The sequence below is a fragment of the Lepisma saccharinum genome, chromosome 21, assembly GCF_977018435.1.
Source record: "Lepisma saccharinum chromosome 21, izLepSacc3.1, whole genome shotgun sequence".
Classification (NCBI taxonomy): domain Eukaryota; kingdom Metazoa; phylum Arthropoda; class Insecta; order Zygentoma; family Lepismatidae; genus Lepisma; species Lepisma saccharinum.
In genome coordinates, this window is record NC_139249.1 from 6,464,955 (window position 1) to 6,492,835 (window position 27,881).

The following is a 27,881-nucleotide window of genomic DNA, read 5'->3' on the forward strand; positions in this document are numbered from 1 at the left end:
CAAATGAATTATGCAATAATTTAACCAGCGTAGACAAACTCATATCCATGAAAAAAAAAAAAAAAACACTTTCCTGCTGACGGCAGCAAGTCCAAAATCGGCTAAAATGTGCCATCCGCGTTTTTGTTCGGCTGAATTTCCTTGCGGACCGCATAAATGCTTGTTTTTAAGACACCTGTTCAGAGGTCAACGATTCAACACAATACTCTGGATTCACCGCAATTTTGGTATCGCCACTTGTTTAAGGTTTCAAATGTAGATGTTTTGTAACACTTGCTGTTGAAGCCACACCAACATTCAATGATACTTACAACCTATAAACACTACGCAAAATCTCGAGAACCACCACACGGCAACGGAGAGGAGGGCAGGTTTTGCAGGGTCGAAGGGAGGAAAGCTATAAATAGCTGTGTGCTTGAGGGTAACAGGGTTTCGGAAGATTCTTGACCACGAGAAGTAGTGTCTCCAACTATGTTATTTTTTCCCTTATGAATTAGATACAAGAAATGTGAAGTGCTTATTACGTACACCCGTGTTGGAACATTAATAAAACTTTGTAGTTGCGAAGTTGGCTATATAGCAATTAGATACGATAACAGCTTTGGAATATTACCGAATTGTAACGATGTTTCTATAAAGGTCGGGTAGCAACACTGAATGGCACAGTTTGCCCATCTGTAACGCCAAAAGCTTGTGTCCCCGCAGTTGCCAGTGTATGCATCTGGCATTTTTCTTTGACAAGCTGGGGGAATTCGGGTTCCTGAAATCTGAGCATGTTTTATGTGGGAAGTAAAGGAAAGGAAGCGTAGGTGAATCATTTAATGAATGCTAGAGTAACATTCCGTACGATTTTAAGCATCGCTGGTTGTATTTGCACCAAGCACTTTGGCTTTCTCAAAGGTTTCGCTAGAATCTTTTGCAGTGTGTTGATTTTACCATTCTAGATAAAACGCATGAAGTTGAAAGTAGTGTGTGCGTATTTGGGGTATATACATCAACACGTGTGTAATCTGGAGATTCCCATGTCAGTCACTGTCAGTCTAAATCATGTTTTCTGATTCTGTCTAGTCCGATGTTTCAAGATTATAGACTTTACTTAATATTGCGAATTTGCAACACTGCACAACACAGAGTGACGGACAAGTAGCGGGAATTTTGTTAATTTAAATGAGTGAATGTCACCGTAGGTGCTTTACTAAAGAATGGTTATGAATTCATAAGCAAGGATAAGGCTAGTAAATGCTTTCAACAGCATACAATGCTGTATTACTCTAGTTTCAAGACAGCATTGAATGGACTATCTATCAGGGTGCAAAAGGTCTGCGGAGGGACTACTGCCAGAATCCACCAATAGGGCTGCACTGGCTTTCTCTAGAACACGTGCTTTTGTTTACATCCACTTCGTAGTAGAAAAAAATGGACTTTAGTAATAAATACGTAAATATTTTAATATGATATTTACTCGAATCATTCAATCATGAAAGCAAATCACGTTCTTCAAGAAATGACTTTTTTCTGCCAGCCCTGCTAAATTTTCACTTTCCATCTACTGATTTATACGAGGGGTGGCCAGAAAGTAATTTCCGATTGATTTCTCGCAAACGCCAAAACCATAAAAAATGGTAATTGCTGCGAAGTTATGTTTAGGAATGTGCAGTGATGTCTGGACACATTTTTTGCCCTTTCTAAATATCAAAATAATGCGAATTTGGCATAAAACGTAAATTGTTGGCATTTTTATTGATTTTTTTTAAAGAAATGACCTAAAACAACAAAAAAATCCATGAAATTCAACATTCTTGTCTTTTCTAGGCCATGTTTGTGTACATAGAACATGCAAGTTTTCCAACATTTTACTCAAGAGTAAACTATTGAGTTATACTTACATGGAATAATTCCGACAGCCACATTAAATCATGTATTTCCCACGATTTTTTCAACTTCTATCAAAACCATTTGCATCACAGAACAAAGTGGCCGGGTTCTAACAGGAGATCGAGTGCGTATCTACCGTCACACGGGAGCCACATCTTCGGATTTGGTGCACGAGATATGTTTTGAATTACCAAGCTAAGTGCGCACCATCGGCATTTGTCGAGCAAGTAATAATGGAGCTCTGTCGTTAGGGCATCTGACTACTATGCGAGAGACCCTGGGTCGATCCCCTGCAGGGGAGAACCGGGATGTTTTCCACCTATTCAAACTGCTTCGGCACCCACCCAGCATCATATGAAGATGGTACCTTGAGGAAACTTTGAGGGATAAAGGTAGCCAGGAGCATGCTGCTGATCACATCACCCCCACCTTTAGCCATGATCAAGAAAGTGTGGGGCCCTAACTCCACACCCTTATACACCTTCATGGAAAAGTGCAGGGGAGCACTTTACTTTTACTTCCTCAAAAATCTGTTCCAACATATCAAACTGTCACGAAAATACATAGACCATGTGATCTACAATTTTAAATAATCGTTTAAAAGCACAATGGAGTATTAAGTTTCGGTATATTTGGCAGATAAATGTTCTAAAACAAAAACGCGAATTTTGGGAAATGTAATACTGACAAGTCAAAAAAATGATAATGCCAATTTTTGGGGCCATAATATATCGGTATCTGTCACGTGATATTGATTGATTTTAATTTTTTGGGTACATCGCCACTTATGGTCATTATCCACCCTTCAGTATATACGGGGGAAATTCCATTATCTAAAATCCTTACCTTAAAATTTAAAAAAAGGAATATCGAAAATAACTTTCCCAAAAGAACTTTCAAGATATCAAACTCTCACGAAGAGGCGTAAGCCATGTGACTTACAATTTGAAACAGTAGTTTAAAAATATCATGAAGGAATAATTTCAGATGTTTGCCAGAAAATGCGCTAAAATGAAAATGTGAATTTTGAGAAAAATAACACCGTATAGTAAAAAATAAAAAATAAGAAAATACACTAATTTGAAAAAAAAATAACAAAATATCAAGGTCCCTACCGATTAGGTATAAATAAAACATGAATATCAGTTGTAATTTATTGGATTAGTAACAGTGAATCTTAACCTAATTTTCGGCATAATCACCACCGTTATTCTGGGATTTGTAGTAGCATGCCACTAAATTTTGTATGCCCATGGTATATGTGTCGGACAGCAAAGACTGGAACTATCTCTACCGCAGTGTAGCTGTCAAAACCTTGTCCTGCCGGAAACCTCTTCAGTTAAACAAAGAGATGAAAGTCTGTACATGCAAGGCCAGGGCTGTACAGGGAATGGTCCAAGATCTCTCACCTGAAGTGATGCAAAGGGCCCGTGTGTACTCAGCTGTATGGGGTTGTGCACATTCGATTGGCCTTCCGTGAATTGTCTTCACCATCGTCTGACCATACACGACGTCCTGTCTGCACACCTCACACAATTGCTGGTGGCTCTGTGCCAAATTGTGAGTGTGCATTGTAGGCTAGGCTCGGTGGGAGACTGTATGACAGGTGCAATCTTTAACCTAGAACTTTCCTAAAACGGCTGCATTGCAACTGTACCAGATTACAGCTACATGCCACTTCTTCCTGCCTGCATGTGTGTGTGTCGCTCTCCGAACCACTAGTGCTGCGTATAGGGGCCATTGGACCTTTTTTCAGGATGCCCCTCGTATATGAACTTTCAGAAGCTTTTATTATTAGTGTGTTCCTGTTTTAATGTGTGGTTAGCTAAGTCAGGTACCTATACAATGAAATTCTATAAATTGCTTGCGTTAAATTTCTAATACCTACATACCCTTTTCATCAGCATTAATGGTATAACTGCATGTTGTCAGTTTCACAGTACTTCACTTGGATATACTGTACTGAAGCAGAAATCCCATTGATAATGTAAGGAAATATGACACTTTATTTTATTCGATTCAATTGTTTCACTTACATGCAAGAGTTAAGTTGTTTGCTTTACAGAGAAGAGAGCTTTATGCATTGAAAAATGAGTCCGCACTCATGGTTCTTGCAAGCAGAGGGTTCCAAACCTCAGTGGAAATATCAACATATAGTACCGAGAATGTATAAGGAGACTGATAAATTACAAATTGTATTTCTTAAATCAATCACTGTAATTGCATTTAGTCGTAACTTTAAAAATAATCAAGTATTTTATTTTAAACTTACTGCGTATGACAAAATTCCGTAATCCTTCCCTAGCTTGTGAATTGTAATAATTTTCCAAATTCACTATTTTGCCGTTTGAATTCAAATCATAGAGAATAGAGAAATTGAGTCAATTTTATAGAAGATAATATTGGTACTTAACAAATACATACCTGGATCTATATGAGTTTATTATTTCCATTTTGCAAAAACATCGATTTAGTTTAGTTTGTAATTGTCAGGGAAAAATGCAAATTTTTGTCCTGGAAAACCTGGAAGTCAGAGAATTTCATTTCTGCTTGTTTGTAGCCACCCTGAATTCACATACAATGGAAAAGATCTCTACCTTACCTATACATTTGAACATAGAGCCTCTCCTAGTTTCATGGCACATAAAGCTACCACTTTGTCATGAAAGCTGGTAAGAATTTTCCTCACAATTCACACTCGGTTACACCCACAAACTTTCTTTTTACATAAAGGATGTGTCATACCTTGTGCCAGTGTGATTGATTATAAATTATATACTCGTATATAAACGTAAGCACTGTTTTATTTCTGGCATATAACATATACTTTTTACACATTTCATCTCAGGTGAATTTGAACAAGAATACACAATTTAGTTTTGTTTTTCCTTGTTTTCTTTTATTTCATTTTTTTTTTTTTTTTTGGCAAATTGTGACAATGAGGATGAGTGATATACAGGGTGTTTCTAAAGGTCGTTTACAACGCTTGGGAGGTGATTCCTCACACGAAAACAAACAAAAAGTCTAAGTTCCATTTTTACGACTGAGGCTTCGTTTCCGAGATAGGAGCCTCGCAAAAGGTGACAAAGTGAACGTCACACCTAACTGGGACGAATACTATCACATATAGAGAGGCGGTTCCAAGGGAATCATAAAGGAATCGTATGTGCTCAGTCCGGAAGTCACTATGAAAAGTTCACTGCACATATGCGCAATGGAGTCCTCAAAGGAATTGGGGATTTCCAGCAAGAACAATGCATGGAAAAGGTATGTAACCCAGCAAGAAGGACCGTGACAATGAGAAATGCGTTCAAGACAACACATCCCGACCTCAAACATCAAAATATGAGCACCGAACACAAAATCCGAAAAGTTGAGCACGGTTGCATACCCCAGTTACACGCGAGGAATGAACGAATCATGTCATGTTGCATACGAGAGACACATTACTCCACCAGGAGGAGCGAAAGAAAAACACAATATCAGATGATTGCGACAACGTGTATTTTTACACACGACAACTACGTAATATCCCCCCCCCCCCCCACACACACACACACACCAAACAACAAATGCTATAATGTCTTATGCACAGACAGTGCGTGTCACTGTACACCAACTGAAGATGTCACTTTCACCACACAAAGAGGGTGGGGAGCAATACCAAAAGTGTTCGCACCCGATCATTGTGACGTAAAAGAGACCAGTTTTGGAAGCCCTGCACAGGCAAGTCTGGCTCTCGAAGTCTACGTTTGACCTTCATGTCTGATGTTCCCGCGAGAGGAGCTCGAAGGGTTGGTTCTCTCCGGCAGTCGTTCCAGTCGTGTTGCAGGTGCTGGGATAAGATCAGCAGTTCGCTCTAGGTTGTCATACGCATTGAAGAGTACTAGTATGTTGTATTGAAAGAAGTTGACGTGGTGGAGTGGGCAAGTCAAGTATCGCAACAATTGGTCTGTGGTATTCGTACGGTGATACGGCCAATTTGTGCAGTGTGCCAGTGTTAAACAAAAATAATATTTCGCAGTTCCAGCTCCCTATTACACAGATGGCTACGTATACGACTCAGCAGCTAGCAGACATGCATCTCATGTATGGGGAGGCACGTGGTAATAGCCGTGAGGCAAGGCGTCTTTATGGAGAACGCTTTCCACATAGACGTTTACCGTCTCACACCTTCTTTCAGGTAGTGGACAGTCGACTGCGTGAAACAGGGTCAGTGTTACCACCGCGGCAAGAAGTTGGAAGACCCCGAAGTGTGCGCACACATCAGTTTGCAGAAGATGTGTTAACAGCGGTCGCAGATCATCCTGGCACCAGTACGCGAGTGCACGCTCGGGCACGAAACACGTCTCATGTGAATGTTTGGCGAGTGTTGTCAGAGGAAGCAATGCACTCTTTTAAACTGCAGAAAGTACAAGAACTGTTACCTCGTGACTTTCGCCCTCGTATGGAGTTTTGCCAATGGTTGTTGCATCAGCTGGACACAAACCCTCACTTCGGGGCAAACGTATTGTGGACAGATGAAGCCATTTTCACCAGGATGGATGTCTTCAATAGTAGAAACAGTCATGTCTGGGACTTTGACAACCCACATGCACTTTTTGTGGCCCATCACCAGCACAGGTTTTCAGTGAATGTGTGGAGCGGGATAGTACAAGATCATTTAATTGGACCATACATTCTCCCTGTTCGCCTGAATGGCCGCACGTATCATGCATTTCTTAGTGAGGTTCTGCCTGAACTGTTGGAGACCGTAGCTTTGGCACTGCGCAAGAAATGTGGTACCAACACGATGGTGCACCAGCTCATTTCGATTGTAATGTACGACATTTCCTGCATGGCGTGTTTCGCAATAGGTTCATTGGTAGGGATGAGCCTGTGCCTTGGCCACCGAGGTCGCCAGATCTCAACCCTCTCGATTTTTTCTTCTGGGGAGAAATGAAAACCCTCGTATACGACACACCTGTCACATCAGCTGAGGACCTCGTTGCTCGCATCAACGTCGCCGCCGCGACGGTAGCAGATACACCTGGCTTGTTTGCTCGTACTCGACAATCCTTGATTCGTCGCTGTCATCTCTGCGTAGAAGTAAACGGCAGGCATTTTGAAAACCGTCTGTGATTATTGCCCTCGGCAAATCTCAGTGAGAACACTCTTGGTATTGCTCCCCACCCCCTTTGTGTGGTGAAAGTGACATCTTCAGTTGGTGTACAGTGACACGGACTGTCCGTGCGTAAGATATTGTAGCATTTGTTGTTTGTTGTGTGTGTGGGGGGGGGGGGGGATATTACGTAGTTGTCGCGTGTAAAAATACACGTTGTCGCAATCATCTGATATTGTGTTTTTCTTTCGCTCCTCCTGGTGGAGTAATGTGTCTCTCGTATGCAACATGACATGATTCGTTCATTCCTCGCGTGTAACTGGGGTATGCAACCGTGCTCAACTTTTCGGATTTTGTGTTCGGTGCTCATGTTTTGATGTTTGAGGTCGGGATGTATTGTCTTGAACGCATTTCTCATTGTCATGGTCCTTCTTGCTGCGTTACATACCTTTCCATGCATTGTTCTTGCTGGAAATCCCCAATTCCTTTGAGGACTCCATTGCGCATGCGTGCAGTGAACTTTTCATAGTGACTTCCGGACTGAGCACATACGATTCCTTTATGATTCCCTTGGAACCGCCTCTCTATATGTGATAGTATTCGTCCCAGTTAGGTGTGACGTTCACTTTGTCACCTTTTGCGAGGCTCCTATCTCGGAAACGAAGCCTCAGTCGTAAAAATGGAACTTAGACATTTTGCTTGTTTTCGTGTGAGGAATCGCCTCCCAAGCGTTGTAAACGACCTTTAGAAACACCCTGTATATGATGCAATTGGTTGATGACGGAACACTAACAAAAACCCACATGTCCACACTGGGATTTGAACCTAGGAACTTGGGTGGCAAAATTGAAAATTGTCCACTTGACGTGCTCAGCCACTGAGTCGGCAATTACCATTCTGGATTCATATTTGTTTAGAGTATAATTAGGTCGTGAGTTGATATTGGTGCTCATGTATTGGTATCAGGAAGGATCGGTTGGGGTGTATTGACCGATACTTTTCTGGCATGCTGTCCTCCACGGGATCCCCAAAAATGCCACGCAACACTTTCGCAGTCTAATTATGCTGTAAATTATTTAAAATTCAGTTTCTTTTCATTTTGCACCAGTTTTGTGTGAAAACTGGGTTTTGTAATTGTATAACATGTTTTTTAATATAAGCAAAACTCTTGGTAAATTAATGCATATAGTTAGAGGGGCTTACTTTCACACTAACATTAATAAATATTTTGAACAACTTTTAATTATTACAGTTTTCAAGCATTGCTATCAGTATCGGTGGGAATTGGTATGGGAATTAGTTGAAAGTGGTTTTGGCTGACCTCCGTGATGGAGAGGTTAGCACAGCATGCTACAATGCCAGAGGTCTCTGGTGTGAATTTCAGTCTGGGCATAGGTGTTATTTGTGAGTGTTCCTTCATCATTCATTCTCATCTTCTTGATTATCCAAGAGTATCACAGAATGAAATTAAAATATTCCAAATCAATCAGCGCTGATTATAATATATTAATAAAATATTAGGGCTGAGCCGATACTCGTACCGATTCTCATCGATACTGATACTTGAAAATTGCAATAATTAAAATTTGTTCAAAATACGAGGGTCGTTCAAAAAATAAGCTTCCCTAGGTTGTAATATTTTTATTTGGTAATATATACATGCAAACTTTACATGTCTAGATAAGTACATACCTGTACTACTTTTCAACATAATCGCCTTGCACATTGAGGCATTTGTCCCATCGCTGCACCAGCTTATCGAAGCCCTGTGCAATCAAGTCCTGACTCAGGTGGTATCGCAAGTCCTCATGGATGATGCTACGAGCAGTCCCAAGAGAAATGTTCAATGTGTTGGCCACCTCACGAACCTTGATTCTTTTGTTTCCCCGAATCAGTTCATCCACTTTCGCGATGTTCTCAAAAGTGGTGCCAGTTGAGGGATGACCAGATCGAACTTTATCAAAATTCCCTAGCCTGCCTTCGGTGAACATGTTGCACCACCTTCTGACCATCTGCACAGACATAAGTGTCACCGTACACAGGCACCAGCTTCTTGTGGATGTCAAGTTATTTACCCATTCATACCAATTACCGAATCACGGTATGCACTTCTAACTGACACCAGCTGTCCAATACAGGTGCACCTGCCATGCTGCCCTCTTCAATGGCGAGAGCCCAGCATATCACGATGTTCTGTCATTTCTTTCCCCTCTGCGCATGCGCCTTCACGTCTGCAGGAGAAATGCCTATCGTTCCTTGAAGATGACAGATGGGGCTCATCAACCATGTGCATAGTGTTACTCAATTATTTTTGTAACAAATTTTATGGCACAGGGAAACTTATTTATTGAATGACCCTCATATTTTTTTGAATCAGTCTAAATGGGGTCCAAGTTCCGTATTGAAATGAAACAATATGCAACTTGGATCGAATTTTAAATTGTGCTAGAAAAAAGGTTCCCGTACTATTGAAGAACCCAATAGAATATACTTATGGGTTCTTGAACCTTCAACAAGCCTGCTTCTCATTACAGACCTGACTAAAAACAATTATCCACTTGTGAGATTGAAAGACTAATCCAGGTGCTGGCTGTCTCGAAAATCTAAGGAACAAGGCCATGCATAACAGTAGAAATGGGCGTAACGCAAACGTTGCAGTCACGTTATTCCTCTCCATGTAGCCCCATTCTCTTGTGCATGTTCCTTCCCTTTATTGATAGAGTTACTATTTGCGCAGAGACTTCAGTGTCTTGTTTTCGTTCCCTTGCGTGTTGCCTTCGTTGAAAAGAACGTTTTAATAGCCATCCCATCGTGCTGCAATGTCAATCTTAGGGCAACCAAGTGACGAACGAAAATGTTTAAGGAAACGACAGGGGTGGCATCGACACTGGAAACGTTTGCCAATGAACAGCCCAATTTGCTCTGAATTTCCTTGCACAAAGGACAATTGCCCTTGATGTAGCAACACTACCTGTCCCTCACGTTACCTCATCGACGGCTTCTTATTGACTGCCGTTCCAGGATTGGATGCCGGAGCAACACGTGACAGGTTTGCTTGAACTCACTGTGACATCACACTAATATGGTCCATTGTGTTATGTAACACTTTGACAAAGGAGGTTTTTGGTCCACGAGAGTACAACAGGGTTATGATTTACAGTATTTCTTGCACTACGGTTTCTACAACCACAATGTGACATTCCAATGTAAAACGTACTCACGGACATTTTTAGAATGCAAATTTTAATCGGTCAACCCTAGTTCAGGAATTGTAATTAAATTCAATCCCGGACTGGGAAAGAAAATCAGCAAATGTAAATGAGTTCTAGACAGTGTAGAACCTTTTCATATTTAAAGCATTTGAATTCGGTCCAGGAACCTTTTTTCCGGATCAATTTAAATTTGGTCCAGGAACATTTTTTCCAGGATCAATTCAAATTTGGTCCAGGAAGCTTTTTTCTGGAATATTTTAAATTCGGTCCAGGAACCTTTTTTTTATTAAACAATATGCAACTTTGACCGAATTTAAATTGTGAGAAAAAAAAGGTTCCGGTCCTGCAGCGGAATCCAATAGAACCTATTAGAATTTATGAGTTCCTGGACCTTGAACAACCCTCGTGTAAATATTTTTCTCCAATTATATGCATCAATTTACCAATAAATTTGCTTACAAATATTCAAGAATTACATCAGAATATTCAAATAGATGTTATGTAATCACACAATTTGTTTTGCAAAGTTGGTGCTAAATAAAAATAGTTTGAATTTTGCATAATTTTCAAGATAATTAAACTTCGCGAAAGTGTCGCGCAGCATTTTTGCAGACTCCGTGAAAGATCAATATGCCGTAAAAGTATCGGCAGGTATTGGCTCAGCTCTATAAAATACTGAATTATTCCTTGATGTTCAATTCTGTGTTTCCTTTTGCACTATGTAGATGTAACCAAATGAACCTTTGTCAAATTTTCACTTACTTTTTTCTTTTCAGATGGTGAGACAGTATGAAGCAGCCAACAAAGACAAAGAGGCGATGGTGGTGAAATATGCAACGAGTGAGCGGGAGGTGATCATCCAGAAGAAAGAGAGGGAAGTCCTGGATAGGAAGCTCAAGGAATTGACCAGAGAGAAGGATCTTCTGTTGGGGAAGATCAAGTCTGTGACGAGTGAGAAGGCACGGATATGCCAGATGTTTGATACAAAGGTAATGGTGCAGTAGGTGATAGATATATTGAATGTGATTCCTGGCAGGAACTGCATGGGACCACTTTTGCCCTTGCGAGCCTCCCACCTTCGAGCATGTACAATAGAATGTCCTTTTAATGTGATATTAATTGGAGACACATGTATGAATGGCTTGGAAGTAAAACATGGTGACGAGCCATCCTTCAATTTCATGTGCAATTGCCATGTCATGCAATACGCATTGGACTCATTAATCCCTTCTGAAATTGTTAAACAATGCACGAAAACAACTTAAGTGAGAATAGCTTCTAACAACCTAGTCTGCTGCGCAGGTCTGACGAAAGTATGCCCAGTGTCGCCGAGGCTTTTGAGAGCGAAATTTAAATGTGTATACTTATAGGAGAAAAATCGTAATAACTCGGGCACTATGGGACCAATCTACTTCGGATAAATTTTGTTTTGCAGCTAAAACATCAGCGCATGCAACGGTGTACCAATTTGGAACCCTCAACCGTGGGGGGTTGCGGCAAAATCATAAAAATGTGGAGTTTGCTATTTTGGGAACATCACACTAACTTTTGCCCTTTTTTTTCAACGAATGGACCTTTCACAACAGAATGAAACTTCTTTCATGTTTGTGGGTGCAATACAATTTGAATAATGAGCCAAAATGTAAAACTGTTTTCTTTTTTACAAAAAATAGCCAATTTGCATATTACTCATAAAATTGTTATAACTCTGACACTAAGGGACCAATCAACTTCGAATAACTTTGGATGACATGATGGCAAAACTTGTTCGGAAAACGATTGTCAGTGTTTCCACCCCAAAATCAAAATAGAGGTGTGGCAAACCCTTGATAATTTTATCTAAAGCTGCATGGGTCAAAAATAAACCAAATTACGACAAGACACTTATTTTTTGGTTTAAATTTAAACCAAATTTCAACTAAAGGTTAAGAAACTCAATAGTGACCAAAATGTCACATACCATGTTTTACCCCTGAGCCCTTCATATGTAATAACCTTGGTAGTTTCAGCCCACAATCATCTATTTCATTTTCATATATCACTGTGTACTGTTAAGATAGATTAAACTACCTTTTAGCATGGAGATAATGACTTGTGTTCACTTATGTTTCAATTTCACTGAGTCTTTCCCTTCACAATCAATATTTGAGTGCCCACTACCAGAGACAAATTACAGTTATACATATAACACTGGGCTTCAAGTGTATACTGCTCATTGTAACACTTGAGCAAAGAATATCTCAATTCTGTACGCTATCTGGCATCATTCATGGAAAGTATTTGGCACTTCAGTGAAGTCCTCTTCCTGCAGTGCTCTATTTCACATACACTTACATAAATAATGCGTTCCATATACTTTTACGTAAGTTGAATTTGTAAATTGCTTAAGTGTAACTTTGTAAGAAACTGCAATATTTATTATTATTATATTGTTTTTTGTTTTGATTTGTTGTTTTAAGTCCACTTTATGCACAGTAAGGCTAATCGGAACTGGACCTACAGTTTAAAGTGGGTTCCGAACCACTTGTGCCTCCACCGGGTATCGAACCCGGGACTATTATTATTATATGTATGTGTATTATTTTATAAATGAAACATCATGGATCAGTATTTATTCGGATATAAACTATAAAAGTATGAAAAATATATAAAAGACTATAAAAACAAATTGATTGACTGATTTGTTAATTTAAGTCCACTTTATGCACAGAAAGGCTAATCGGGACTGGACCTACAGTTTAAAGTGAGATCCAAACCACTGGGTGCCTCCACCGGGTATCGAACCTGAGACCCCTTGATTACAAGGCAAGGACGAAAAGCAAACTGAAATCACACTTTTCAAATAAATTCTTGTAAGTTGGGAGGTTACTGTACTCTTGAAAACTATTTCTGTTCCTCCTCAGTAATTAATTGCACAGCATCATTGGTTGTCCCGGGTTCGACTCCTGGCCTGGGCATGGATGTTTCTTAGTGTCAATTCATCAATTTCATCATATCATCCATCATTCCCGTCTTCGCAAATTAGCCAAAAGTGGCACAAATAAGCGAAGTAAAATAAAGCAAATCAAAATCAAAAGCATTATTGGTTGGTATATTTTGGAACACTCTTTACACCTTTTCATGAACTGTCATTTCTGTACCTCTTTTTTAAAATTTGCAAGAAATGACTTACAACTAAATGTTTACTTTGCCTAGTATTCAGATTCATCTGTGATGCATACTTGTTCTTTTTCTTTCTGTGTAAAGCAGGACCGTGTGGCCGAGGTGTTAGCACATCGCGCTGCGATGCCAAGGGTCCCGGGTTCGGGCCTTGGTTGTTTGTGAATGTCCATTCATCAATTTCATCACTTATCACCATCTTTGCAAATTAGCCAAGAGGCACAAAACACTTGGTAAAATAAACTCAATCAATCAAATCTTTCTGTGTAAAATTATCAAACAATGTTTGTTTCTTGTGTAGAGCTCTGACTTACTGGCAGCGCAGAAGGAAGTAGAAAAGTTGAAGGAGGAACTCAACTCGAGGGAAATCAAGATCAAATGGGCTCAAAACAAACTACGAACAGAGATAGATGCTCACAAGGTATGTTTGTTTTCTCACTAGATAACATTTATTGACAAGGTGAACTAGTGATACCTGCCTATGTAGAGAGAAAAAGGATACAAAAAATAAAATAAAGAAGTTTTCAGTTTCATACTTTTGTCACTTTTAGACGATTCATTCAGATAGCATTACCAGGCTGGTAGCAAGTTTCATCAAGCTACTGTATGTGAAATAGTTTTACTTTCATGTGAATGTTTTAACCCTTTGTGGACAGGCCTGAAAATACCATGTTTTCCCCCAGAGATGCATTTTTTGCTATGAAATAAATATGTTGCTAGGTCTGTTATTTATCAATATTTTTCTGAAATCTAAAAAACGCCATTTTCCACAGATGTACACAGTGGAACCCTGATTTTACATTTTCTTGCATTACACATTCAATCTTGATGGTTCCAACATAGCAAAATGCTGTAAATGTTTCTTGATTTTACATTTTCCCACATTTAAAGTTTTTTCAGCTTAGCCCCCTGAAAAACTTAAAGTTGAGGTTGCACTGTAATATGTTACAATTTATATACATTTTCTCACATTTATGATTTTTTTAGTTTTTTAGTGAAAAAAATATGACATTGTAATAAAAGTTATTGAAAACATTTTTAATAGGTAATATTGGACTAATTAATGAAAGTGATCAAAAGACTTCTTCTTTGGATTGAAATCACCACGAAATCCAAAGCAGAATCATCATAAGGATTCCACAATGTTCATGTAAATTGTTCAATGCTATTCTCAAGAGTATACACAAAAGTGCAACGTAATTCAACATGTGTGCAAGTAAAATTCAGCAGCAAAAAAAATGACATCTAGTGGTTGGAATTTGAAAGATGTGGTTACGTGTGCAGAAAAGTCACTGTGCAGGGCCTCCCCGAGGGCGCAGTGGTAGCGTTGTTTACTTGTAATCGAGGGGTCATGGGTTCGATACCTGGTGGAGGGACATAGTGGTTTGGATCCCACTTTAAACTGTAGGTTCAGTCCTGATTAGCCTTGCTGTGCATAAAGTGGACTTAAAACACCAAGTCACTCAGTCACCCAAGACACTGTTCAGTTCTGGCCCGTCATTCATTCACAATATGAGTGTATAGTGAAGGGTGGGCTAAGCCCGTTGCACATCTGGAAAGGATTAAGATAACCCTTGACCACTGCAGGAAGGTGAAAATTAACGATGCTGTTGTATCTTGCAGGAAACCCACCAAAAGCTGGACAAGGTAATCCAGAAACTCCATGAAACCCGAGAAGAGGCTGAACAAGTGCGGCGTGACAGCCAAGCAATGATACGAACATGGCAAGAGAGTCAAGAAAACAGGGCTTACACCTTAGGTATGTGATCTAGGAGTATACATTTGTGAGAACTGTTATACACAGTGCGGCAATTTGAAATAGAGACTGGTGCTGTAAAAAATAAACAAGTGTTCATAGAAAATTACTTACCTGGGATCATTCAAAGTAAGACCCTCCTGCATCCACACATCATTGCACCCTGCCTACCAGTGCATGGAAGGATTGCTGGAATTCGTTTTGTGTAATGCTGTTTAAAACTCTTGTCGTAGCCCTCTTGATGGTCAGTACGTCATCAAAGTACGAACCTTTGAGTGCAGATTTTAATTTGGGTAATAGAAAATAATCACACGGGGTCAGATCTGGTGAATAGGCAGGATACAACAATATACGGATTCTCTTTTGGATCAAAAGTCCTTCTTAATCACAGCCTTGAGACTTGGGGCATTGTCACGAAGCAGACATCTGCTGCCATCATCCCGATACTCGGGCATCACATGTGTTATTCTTTGCATCAAACGTTTCATAACCTCAACATAAAATACAGCAGTAAGAGTCTGTCTGTAATTTCGGTCTTTAGGAATGATTGTTCTCATTTTCTCAACCAATTCTGGTCTTCTCACCATCCTTGCTGCAACCCGGATACTCGTTATCTTCAATTGACCCCCATCCTTCATGTGAAACACCTGTGCTTTTCAAATACATGCATACGGGATAAACAATTGTCCCATACACTTGGCTGCAACATGTGAATTGTTTCCATAGCAGCTTTACCCAGGTGCGCACAAAACATGATTTTGCTCTTTGTTCCATGTTGAAATCACGATGCACTTTCATGACACGTGCCCACACTCAACAATGCCACATGTGGCACTGTCACTCAAGGTCAACGAGCTCTGCACCAATTCTTGTTCGCACCACAGAACAGTGGCACCACCTACCAAGGAAAAAAATCAGTCTCGATTTCAAATTGCCGCACTGTGTATATGCCAGATCGGTGGTACAACCGCAGGTATTGTTTAATAATGAATAAAGTTATAACCAGAAGTAGGAGTAACGTAATGAAGTTACACATTATGGAGGTTACAAACTTGCACAGAGATTTAAGTTCTGGAAATTGCGGGAGGTCAGTGGTTGGCTTGGTAGCTTGGTAGAGCATTAGTATGGAATGCCCAAAACCAAGGTTTGAGCCACAATTTTCGCGTAATTCTTAAGTAAGTTGAGAAAACATTGATCTGCTTGATGGTGAGGCGTGAATACAAACCAGGGAAATGGCATGTACATACTAGATGTTACCACGTTTTGGTTTCATGTATGTTTGAGGTAATACCAGTGTCAATGTATCTGTATTGGTATCACCTGATACAAGTCGTGTCAGTATCGCTTGGAATTTATTTACAGATACCAGCAGATACTTTTCTGGTATTTTGGTCTTTCACGAGACACTTTTTCTGACTAATTATCCTGAAAGTTATGCAAAAATCGAAGTTTCTTTTTTTTATTTGGCCCCAGTTTTGTGTGAAAAACTATTTTGTGATTACATACGATGTATTTTAACATTCTGATGTAATTCTAAAATATTGTAAAGCAAAGACTCTTGGTAAATTGATGTGTCATAATTTATTTCCATTCTAACTTCATCACAACATGTAACAGCAATGTTGGCCTGGTTTCAGCTTTATTATAATAATAATTAGAGACTGGATTTTAAAGGGAAAAATTTTCCTCTAAAAAGGAAAAATTATTGGCAAAAAGATTTTTTATTGATTTGTTGTTTTAAGTCCACTTGCTGCGCAGTAAGACTAATCTGGACTGGCCCTACAGTTTAAAGTGGGATCCGAACCACTTATGTGCCTCCCAGGTATCGAACTATTGCCAAAATGAAAAAAGGACTATAGTTTATTGTTGCACTCCATCAAAAATACTATTTTAAATGAAAGCACAATAGATACCATTCATATATAAAAAGGGATACATTAATATGAAATTGAATGTATCCCTTTTTATATATGAATGGTGTATATTGTGCTTTCATTTAAAATACAGTAAACCCTCGTTAACACAAAACCCAAGGGACCGAAAAATCAAGAGTTAGTGTTAAAAAAATTCGTGCTAACCTGGGACTCAAATTTTATTGTTCCAATACAGTTCTTTCTACACATTAACCATTTACAATACATATTATGTATGTCATCATAGAAAACACTACTACAGTACTACAGTAATTAACTTTTTAAAAAAAAGTACTCGCAGATCATTTTCTGGTGAAAAACAGTTCAGTATGTGTTGTGATGACACAGATTCCCAGGATGCGGTGATAGCTTTTATTGTATCAAGCACACTCCTACTTGGGGTTTCAGTCTTCTACCTTTTAAAGAATAGAAAAACACAGTTGAACACACAACTGAATTTGTTGGTTAAATATGTATAAGCTCATTGTTGATGCTGTGATGGTGATTGTCGAGCAATTGCACCCAAGTTTTAATCTTTATGTTCCTCATACTGGCTATGTTTTAAAGAATAGAAAAACACATTTGAACACATTGTGATCTGAATCTGTTGGTTACAATACTGTATAAGTTGATTGTTGAGCGATTTCTTACACACCTAGCAGAGGAACAACAGCAAAAATATTATGAAAGACTTTGAAAGTTCGTGTTAAATGAGATCTAATGACACAACGGACTAAAAAACAGTTTGTAATTCGTGGTAACCGAAATTCGCGTTTACCGATAAAACTTTCTATAAGATATACATTCCTGCCGGGACCAACATTTTGTTCATCTGAAGCGAGTTTGTGTTAACGAGGGTTTATTGTAGTTCTTTTGGTGGAGTGCAAGACTAAACTATAGTCCTTTTTCATTTCGTATTTTTGAAGGTAAAGTACAGCGAATAATCTTACCATCTGTTTTGATGAAATCTTACATGCAACAGCTTACCGAATTCCACTTGTACCTGGCCTTGTCATTTCACTGACACTCACTAGTGTTGTGTTTGAAACACAGTTAAGTTAAAACAGTTCTAAAAAACTTCACATTAAAAGTCAAAATCTAGCAGATAAGTACACTCAACTCAACACGCATTCTGCTTCCAATGCGTTCGTTGCTGCATAATCCCAGATCGCATTGTTTCAGCAATCACTGCAATGTACTCCCAACACTCGTGGAGGGAAGGTAAGGTAGAAGGCGCTTGTTCTTTCTTTCCTCTAAACTGCACCAAATAGACAATTGTTGAATGTTTTGTTCAGGGAAAAAACAGACGTACAAAATATTTGATATCTTGTCAATAAAGGTACCAAGGAGGATGTTTTTTTTTAAGGGGGAAAACAGGAATGTAGGCTGAGAAACTAGTCAATAAAGGAATCAGAAACGAATATGTTTTAAAAAAGGGGAGAAAAGGGACTGTTGGTTGAAAAACTGAAAGAGAGGAAAGTCCAAACCGCAATCTTGTTGGTGGAAGATAATTATCAACACTGTTGTTATTTATTCCATGATCCATGTTGAAAAATAAAAAAGGACTTCCCTTTAAAATCCCATCTCTAATAATAATAAAAGGTAAATGCTTGCCAAAGGCCAGAAGGACAACAGGTTAGAAACAAACAGTTTAAATCAAGGGGTACCAAGTTCAATACCTGGTGGAGGCATGGTTCGGATCCCACTTTACACTGCTAGTCTACAGTCGATAAGCCTTTCTGTGCATAAAGTGAACTTAAAAAAAAACTCAATCAAACAAACAGTTTAACCTCACTGATCACCTGCAGACTTATGAATTTTGAGTTCGTTTTTTAAATTCACTTTATGCACAGAATAGCTAATCGGGACTGGGCCTACAGTTTTAAAGTGGAATCCAAACCACTATGTGCCTCCACCTTGTATCGAACCCAGGACCCCTTGATTACAAGGTGACGTTATCACTGTGCCATCATGCAAGCTAGCATACTATATAAGGCCTTATCTTTATTATATTTGTAATGCATTATGTGGAAAAAGTTTCTGATCCTAAGTGTTATTTGTTTACAGATCAGCAGCTGAAGGAACAGCAAGCGCAGCTAATCATGGAGCGACACGAGAGAGAGGATAAGGAGGAGTTTCACAGGCAGTTGCAACAGGAAGTGGAAAACCTGAGGAAGAAGCATCAGATCATCATTGATGAAAACAATTCACTCTCAGTCAAGGTATGACTCGGAGTATTTTGCTTGTATATGAAGGTTTCATTTATTGCGTAGTTAGGTAACTCTTTATCTGAAGTTTTGTGTATGGAAGTGATATGGCAGAACTTTGAAAATCTGTAATCTGACATACCAGGTGTTTCATAAATAATAGAGGGGTTACGAAAATGTATTGCAAGTAAACTATTGAGCTTTTGTTAATGAAGCCAGTCCAGAACGAACGAGGAACTCCAAAATTATTATTTTTCCACCTACAAATGTTCAATGTATGCACCACGGGTGACACTGCACGCATCAACACGATAGGAACGCAAACAGTTTGTGCATGCATGTTTCGTTAAGCTGAGTGTACATATCCCTGCTGCTAGGCGACACTTAAATCACCCGCATCACTCACAGTGTTTTGTGCAATGTTTTGGTCCCCAAGATCACAGGACCTTACACTGTGTGACTTCTTTTTGTGGGGTTTCATCAAAGACAGGGTATTCGTCTCACGAATGCCACGTGATATCGCAGCCCTAAGAAAGCATATCATCGCAGGGATAGACACTATCATCAAGCCTATGTTGATGCGAGTGTTGCAAGAAGCAGATTATCGTGTTGATGCACGCCGTGTCACCCGTGGTCCATAGAATTAACATTTGTAGGTGTTAAAAAAAACTTAGTTCCTCGTTCGTTCTGGATGGGTTTTATTAACGGATGTTCAATACTTTACTTGCAATAAATATTTGTAACCCCTCAAGTATTTCTAAAACACATGGTACTTCAAAGCCAGGTGTTCATTTCGTGCAGATTGCATTTGTATCGTCACCCGATTGGTCTGCCACCTACACTGAACTCTTCTCATAGGGACTGCAGTGGAACCTCTATTTTATGTTTTTCAAGGAACCAAAGTGAAGAAACTTAAAATCCGGGAAAATTTTATAGCATTTAGCTCATTTTGATCCACAAAGATTGTATGTATAATATGCGAAAATGTAAATTTCAGAAACACAATATCTGGATTCCACTATGGTGTCACACACATCTCTACACTTCACTCCCTGAAGGTGAAATCAAAGCAAGCTCTCAAAAGCATTTCCAGAACTGGACTCGTTCATATTTAGATAAAATCTCTTTGTTGCTGTGGGATGTGTTTGTGTTCCTTTTTCTCTCCATTTGTAATGCTTGTTGATTATTACTCTGAGCCCATCTTCACTTCCTTATGCTCCCATTCCATTTGTTTCAGGTGCAGAGCCTAGAAAAAGAAAGGCTGGAGTATGAACGGAACCTTTCCTGTTTGAAAAGAACCATGGACAAGCAACAGCAGGATATTGTGGACCTCCAGGCACAGCTGGCTGAAATGGAAGCCATAAAGATGCAGCTGCAACAGTGAGTACCTTTGTGGTAATTTATTCAGGGGGTTCTGAAAGCACACGTTGAAACTATTAGAAACTCATTTATGTGTATTTTGATTCTGACTATTCAAAGTTTTGCTTTAAAATGTTCATAATTGTCCATGAGATGATAATGTAATCAGAATCACAAAATCTTTTCTCCCCACAATGTTCTTTTCAAAAATGCATAATTTTCAGGATATTTAAGAGTCCATAAATTGTTACATCCACAAGACACTCATACTCTGAAAAAGCACCAGTGATTAATTTTCAACTGATATTTTTGCAATAGAAGTAATTTCTGTTGGCACTATTATATTAGGGCTGAGAAAATGCCGATGTATCAGTATCTTCTGATACCAGTGGCACCAATACCCATATATATATTTTTTTTTATTTCAATTATCCTGGACGTTAAGCAAAATCCAAGTTTCCTTTGATTTTGCACCAGTATTATGTGAAAAATACTGTATTTTGTGAATAAAAGGATTTTTTTAAAAAAAAAAATTATGTATTTTTTTAATATTTTAAAGCAAAACTCGGGTAAATTTATGATCATAATTGAAGTTGAATACTCACCCACTAATATTAATCAATATTATCTGCGGGAACTGCTAAGATTATCGATTCCTCTGACTATAACATACTCAATAATGCACATCATCATTTTTAGACCAAGTAACAACTACAGCATGAACTGCACAAGGTTCCAAATGTAGCAGACATCAAACACTCTTGAATGCTTGTGGATCCAGGAATTTCCATCTTTGTGCAATGAGATAACCTTGTAGAAATTTCTGTGAAAATTGCAGGCTCAAACCTGGATATCTTGCATACCGTGCCATTGGTTTGCCAACTTAGCTACCGATTCAACCCTGGATTCACCTGATTTTTCGCTGTTGTTGTTCTAACTGAGTGCAATTGTCTGCCGACCTTACTTGCATTGGTATCTATTGCGTTTGAAACTTCGTTGGTTTCCTGCTGCACACGAAGCACTCAAAATCTGCTTGTCAAGCAGTGCAGTCTGCTTCACGTACATAGTCACCGCATCCAAAGGAGCAATTTCCATGCAATTGAAACATCTTCAGAACATACCTCGGCCACTTTTAGCTTGCACAACACCTACACACAGTCCTCATTGAAGACTTCATTAGGTTTACAATGTAAGCATCACGTATCTACTATTGAATCACCAATAAGAGTCTCATCTGACCAGTTGACACATTTCCAGTCATCAGCAGTTTGTTGCTTGATTTCCCCATGCCCACTATAACAATGCAGCTTTGCATCTAGATGTTACAAAGAACCTCTGCTAATGTTCAGAATGTTCATGGTACTCAGTTGTCTTCAGAGTGTTTTCAGAAAATTGGTTCTGAGAAGCATGCAATGCTGCCTGCAGTAATTCTTGCCTGCTTGTGAAGCATTTTGCAGTCACGGTGCATAACATTTGATCCATATCCATCACTACCTTCTTTCAAGTACAGTTCCTAGTGAGCATTACTGGTTGAGATGTGCACCACTGCTTGCAGACTAACTGGCTGGGAAAATTACATTAACTCTTCTTGAGTCATTGAGATTGTATCAATTATGTATATAATTTCCCGAGATTGTATCAATTATGTATATAATTTCCCCTTAACCACCTTAGTTGTAACAATTGAAATTAATAATACTTGTAATTGTGATTTGAATATTTTGAACTACTTAATGTAATAAAATTGTATGCAATTTTCTCCAGCATTGTAGAAATACCTTTAAAAATATCCATTTATAAGGCTCATTGATAAGAATAGTATATTTGATGTACTATGTACATTTTTTTAAGCATGCTTTTGAATCAAGCGTACAAATAATAAATGTGCATGTTTTGTAATAGTAAAGTATTTTACTTACGTCAAATGTAGAAATTTCACACTTTCCACGTTGCACAATTTAATAGTTAAGGACCTAAATCATCTCCTAACTGCCCTCAACAACATACACCCTAACATAAATTTCACCATTGAAAGGAAGAAAATGGCCACCTCAACTTTCTCGACCAAAGCATCCAACGACACCAAGACAAGTTCATCACGTCTGTATACAGGAAACCAGGTTCGGACACCCAGTACATCCATGCCAAATCCAACCACCCACCAAAACAGAAAGCTGGAGTATGGATGAAATTCTACAGTAGAGCCTTCACACACAGCTGCACAGAAGACGACCTCCATGATGAAATAACATGCGTAACTGCAATAGGACTAAACAACGGTTACACCGAATGCCAGATATCCATATGGTGTGCGAAAGCAGAAGCCCAGCTCAGACACCCACGAGACACAGATAACCCAAACCAAAATCCCAAACCCAAATGGATCACTTTTCCATACCACCCCACCATCTGGCAAATTTGCCAAGGCCTTCAAACCCTTCAACATCCAAGTGGCACACAAAACCTATATCCCAAATTGGAAGAGCACTATCCAATTTCAAGAGATACTACCTACCCAAACTTGCATCTCCTGGTGTCTACAAGGCCACATGCCAATGCCACAGCACCTACATTAGCAGAACCATCTGCACTGTCCAAAAATGGCTTAATGAACACGTAAAAGATGCCAAAAAAGACACACCAAAATCAGGCCTTTCTCAACACCTCCACTCCACTAACCACACCATCTCCTCCATATCCATGCTTCACCCAACCGGCTCAGTCATAGAAAACACTGTCAAAGAAACCCATGCTATCATCCAACAGAAACCAACACTGAACCTGGACAATGGACAGGCACATCCGACTTGGCACCTCGTCCTCAAAAAGATCCCTGACCAGAAAGAGAAAAGATGGGGTGTGCATACTCGACCCCCTCCAATCTTGTGGGGAACAGGAACTGCACCATGCCGAGCAGCATGGCCCAGCCCCAACCACCACCCAGAAGCGCCACCTGACAACAGGAAGCACACGCCAGCGCCGCTGAACGGGAGAAATTGCAACTACCACCACCTGGGAAGAAAGAAAGCAGTGACGCGGTGTCATCTCCACTTCAAACGCCGTACCTGTTTGTGAATGAAGACAGAGGATCTTCGAAATTAATAGGATTTAACCATTAAATGGTGCAACCCGGAAGTGGGAAATTTCTACATTTCACATAAGTAATTTTAAACCGTGTTTACCGTATCCATCATGAATAAAGTATTTTCTTACAAAAGTCTATTCTTCATAAGTTTTTTTCTTGTATTAGTGAACAAGAGAAGCTGAGCGCAAGCCAGATTGAAGTAGAGCGTCTGAGACAGAACAATGCAGAACTGCAACAGGATATGTCTGCATGCAGGGAAAGAGAAGCAGAACTTCTTGACTTCACTCAGAAATTGACTGAGAAGAATGTTAGACTGCAGTCTGAGTTCTCAGCTACTGAGGCAAAGGTAATTCATCAAATTGTGTCAAAACTTTATTTTAGTACTGTGGTGCCTCACATAACAAATGCCATCCATTCCAGGATGGCATTCATTATGAGAATTATACACTATGTGGAATGCTGTTTCCCATAGGTTACTGAATCCATTCCTGGGCCCTCTCCAAAATCACAAAACATTGTAAACAAATAGCAGGGAATATCAAAAGAACCACAACAATATTTTTTGTCAACTGGCCCCTGAGTTGCTAGCAGTTTGTTCACATGTTAGATTTCTGTCTGTGGTAGCAATGCTATGCATCAAACTGGTTTAACACTTTGGTCCATCTTTCTTTTATTGCATTTATAACAATCGTTTTTTACATGAATTGTAGCCATGTCACTGCTTGTGTTTATAGTACAGTGCCCTGTGTGCCTATAAGATAATGAAGCATGAGGAGTTGATCATGTGAATGGTATTCACATGAGGCACCACTGTAGTATAAAGACTAAAAGTCACAACAAATATTTTGTTTTTAGTTTGTTAGGTTCTTCATGGAGGATGTACAACGATTTTTCAGGTAGCATACATTAGGAATTTCCAATGTCGGAAAAGTCACGCAGCTGAGACTTTGAAAGTATGTAACTTTTGTACAAGAAAACAATAGGATCTGAAACTTGCACTGGGTATTAACTTTGCCTATGTGGATAGTTTTTAAACATTAAACAAGAAAATCATGCTCTACATGAATGTTCAGTGTGTGGAAAAAGTTAATAAGGTGTAAAAATATTTTTCTATGAAGCAAAGATGAACGTGGATAAAAGGCAGCTGTGGAGTTGCTTGCAAAAATTTTTGGTGTGTATCTATGGTCTGTCTGGTTATTTATCAAATTGATAAAAGAACAATAATTTTTCAACATTTTATGCATTACAGATTATTTTATGGGGTTAATCATGGCTAGGGAACTGATTTTTAGGTGCTAAAAAAGAGGGATGTAGGACTTAAAGGTGCTTATAATAAATTAATAGCATCAATTATTAATTAATAATAATTTGAAGAGATAACTAGTTTTAGATGCAGTTTATATACAAAAAGGCACTATGATCAGTGCAATGAATACTATTCTTTGATTATAGAAAGAGACAGTTTGTCCAATACAAAATATTTATCATATTTGAAAGCACTGTACCACCATATGCTTTTTAATGTTCTCTGTGGTGAAGTTCTTCCAATTGTTCATGAGTAGGTGCTTGTACATGGAGAACCTTCTCTCCACGCTGCAGGAAGTTATTGGTGGAAACATCATAAATGCAACTGCTGCTGATTCCCAAGGCAGGTTTGGGACTCCTCAAGGTGTAGTGATAACGTCATCACCTTGTAACAAAGATGTCGTAATTTTGATATCAGTTAGAGGCACATATTGGTTCAGATCCCACTTTAAATTGTGGTTCCAGTCCCGATTAGTCTATCTGTGCATAAAGTTGACTCAAAGAACTCAACCTCAAAACTCAAACTGCAGGCAGGTTCGAAGTGGTTTTCTCTCATTGATGAACAGCCTCTATACTAGGGCAGTTGAAGTTTCCATCACACACCCCTCCCCCCTTTTACCTAACTTCTGTGGTTTCAATGTGGGAAATAGGCAACATGACATGATTGGTCACTTGGCAGGGTTGCCTTAGCTACTCGTCACAGCAGGCACAAGAAACAGCCAATTAGACAGAGGTATTCTTGGAATCTTCCCTCGCTCTTACACTGTTGGAGGCCAGGAATAATGCTGGCCCTGTTTTAACAACTGAATGATTTTGTAGCTAGGATTCTGTTTGGTGTACTACACGTATGGTTTCTGTAATTGCCTGGGAAGTACAGCATTTAACAATGGAGAGTGCCTCAACCAGTCACAGACGCTGACACCCCCGGTGTTGCATTACTTCTTGCTGCTTGGATTCGTTCAAGGGTCTCAAACCTTTGTGGTGAAATTAAGGCTCATTCTTAATAAAAGTTATTTTTATACTTACGTGAAAGGTTTAAAATGCATTTTTCACGTCATTTAGAGGAATTTATAATTCATTTAGGCATTTTAGGTCCTATAGAATTTCAGTAGAGAGGTGCAGCATACATGAAACTCAAATATATCTAAATAGTAGGGACATTGAATTTTCGCGATGCGCGAAATCGTGAAATGTGAAACAAAGATGCAATTTTGAACATTCTGCACGTAACTACACCCCCAATGATGAAATATGCATGAGTTTTATTCGCGAAGTAATGCGAAATGTGTGCTTTTCCAAGAAATGAATGCTTTCTTGCGAAATAACCATCAAATATCATCAAATTAAGTAGAAAACATGCAAAACCGGCAATCGAGGTTGTGCGCGCAAACTGTCGATTTGTAACGAAACGTTTGCCTAAAGTTTCATACCACTTGCACCTGAAGAACGTTTTATCATCGATCACATTAGGTGGACGCTGCAAATTGGGATTTCCCATGCACATAATCTCAGTTCGAAAACTTCGATCCCTCTCAAGCTGCATTACTTTCTTCCCCCGAATGTCTACTCAACTTCCAGTTTCATTGCACTTGCTAGCTTTCTTTGCCCCTGCACTATGGCCTCTAAATACTAAGCCTTGTCCCACCCAATTGCCGCTACTGGCAATTGCAGTTGAAATCTAAGTACTTGTGTATGTGTACAGTATATAAAAATGAAGTAGTTTATCAATTTATAGCTCTTTGTATGTTGTTTCCTCTCATGATGAAAAAGTGTGCCAATTTTTTTTTTCCACCGCTGATCTAACATTTTATTTACCGCTCCTCAGTTTTTTTTAACCATAAATTTGTGTCCCTACTAAATAGCATACATCTAGAACATAGGAAAAATAAGTATGGACCTAGATATCCATTCCCTAATTATGGAATACTCATTTAAAAGTGTGTTTTTAAAAATTATGAGGTGTACTGGCAACATTGGTCATGTCAGAGGGCAGTATCAGGTGTGTACTACATCTGGCTATGTTATTCAGTCAGTTCAATTCAATGTCCAGAAGAAAAAGAAGAGTTGAAATTTATGGTACAGAAAGGTGGATAAGTTATGTAGGTTAGGTTTTTGAGCAATACATTTAAATCACCACATTCTGAATGTTCATGTAGCGGATGATTTTCTTGTTTAATGTTTAAAAAAATTCCACGTAGACAGTTAATACCCAGTGCAAGTTTCATGTCTAAATGTTAAAATGCTGATCGAAATCCATGTCACATTGAAGTCTCCACCGCGGGAACTTTCCATTTTAATGTATGTGTATTATTTTATCTATACCTAAACCCTGATGTCTGATAGTTGATATGTTGGCATTGACCATTTTACCATTACAAGTACATTTATCATGATGACTGTGGCAATAAAAGACATTTGCTAAAAAATTTGAGCATTGTATCCATGCAGGCTCAGCAGTTGGAAAGTGAACAAGGCCCGCTGCAACACTGCATCACGGAACTCAAGGGGAAGATTGCAGCATTGACCGCCGAGCTCGAACAGGAGAAGAAGCAGAGGCAGGAGGAGAGCCAACTGCTTGCACGCCATCTGGCAGAGAGAACGCAGCGAGCCGATCGCCTGTCCCAGCAACTGGAGGACCTTCAAGGAGAGAATCAGGTGCTCCGCAGGAAACAGACAACCACGGTGAAGGTAAGTTGTAAATGTGGCTTTGCAAATAGCTGTTGTCATGAGTAGGAAACAGATCCTGAGGGATTTAGGATGTTATAAACTCTATTTTAGGACTTTAGATGCTTGTAATAAATTAATTCATAATAATTTCATGAAAAACTAGTTTAAGATGCAATTTGTATACAAAAGGTCACTATTTTTAGTGCAATGAATTATATTCTTTGATTATTAGAAAGATACAA

General features: G+C 39.1%; 1 protein-coding gene across 1 annotated transcript in view; it reads left to right on the top strand.

Moving 5' to 3' along the window:
* Window positions 1-27,881, top strand: part of LOC146003974 (coiled-coil domain-containing protein 186-like) — a 54,207-nt gene that overhangs the window by 15,234 nt on the left and 11,092 nt on the right. The window contains exons 4-10 of the mRNA XM_083142507.1: window positions 10,965-11,177; window positions 13,649-13,768; window positions 14,971-15,106; window positions 19,084-19,238; window positions 20,461-20,603; window positions 23,833-24,013; window positions 27,421-27,660. Coding sequence (XP_082998633.1) covers window positions 10,965-11,177; window positions 13,649-13,768; window positions 14,971-15,106; window positions 19,084-19,238; window positions 20,461-20,603; window positions 23,833-24,013; window positions 27,421-27,660 — 1,188 coding nt within the window. The remainder of the gene's footprint in view (window positions 1-10,964; window positions 11,178-13,648; window positions 13,769-14,970; window positions 15,107-19,083; window positions 19,239-20,460; window positions 20,604-23,832; window positions 24,014-27,420; window positions 27,661-27,881) is intronic.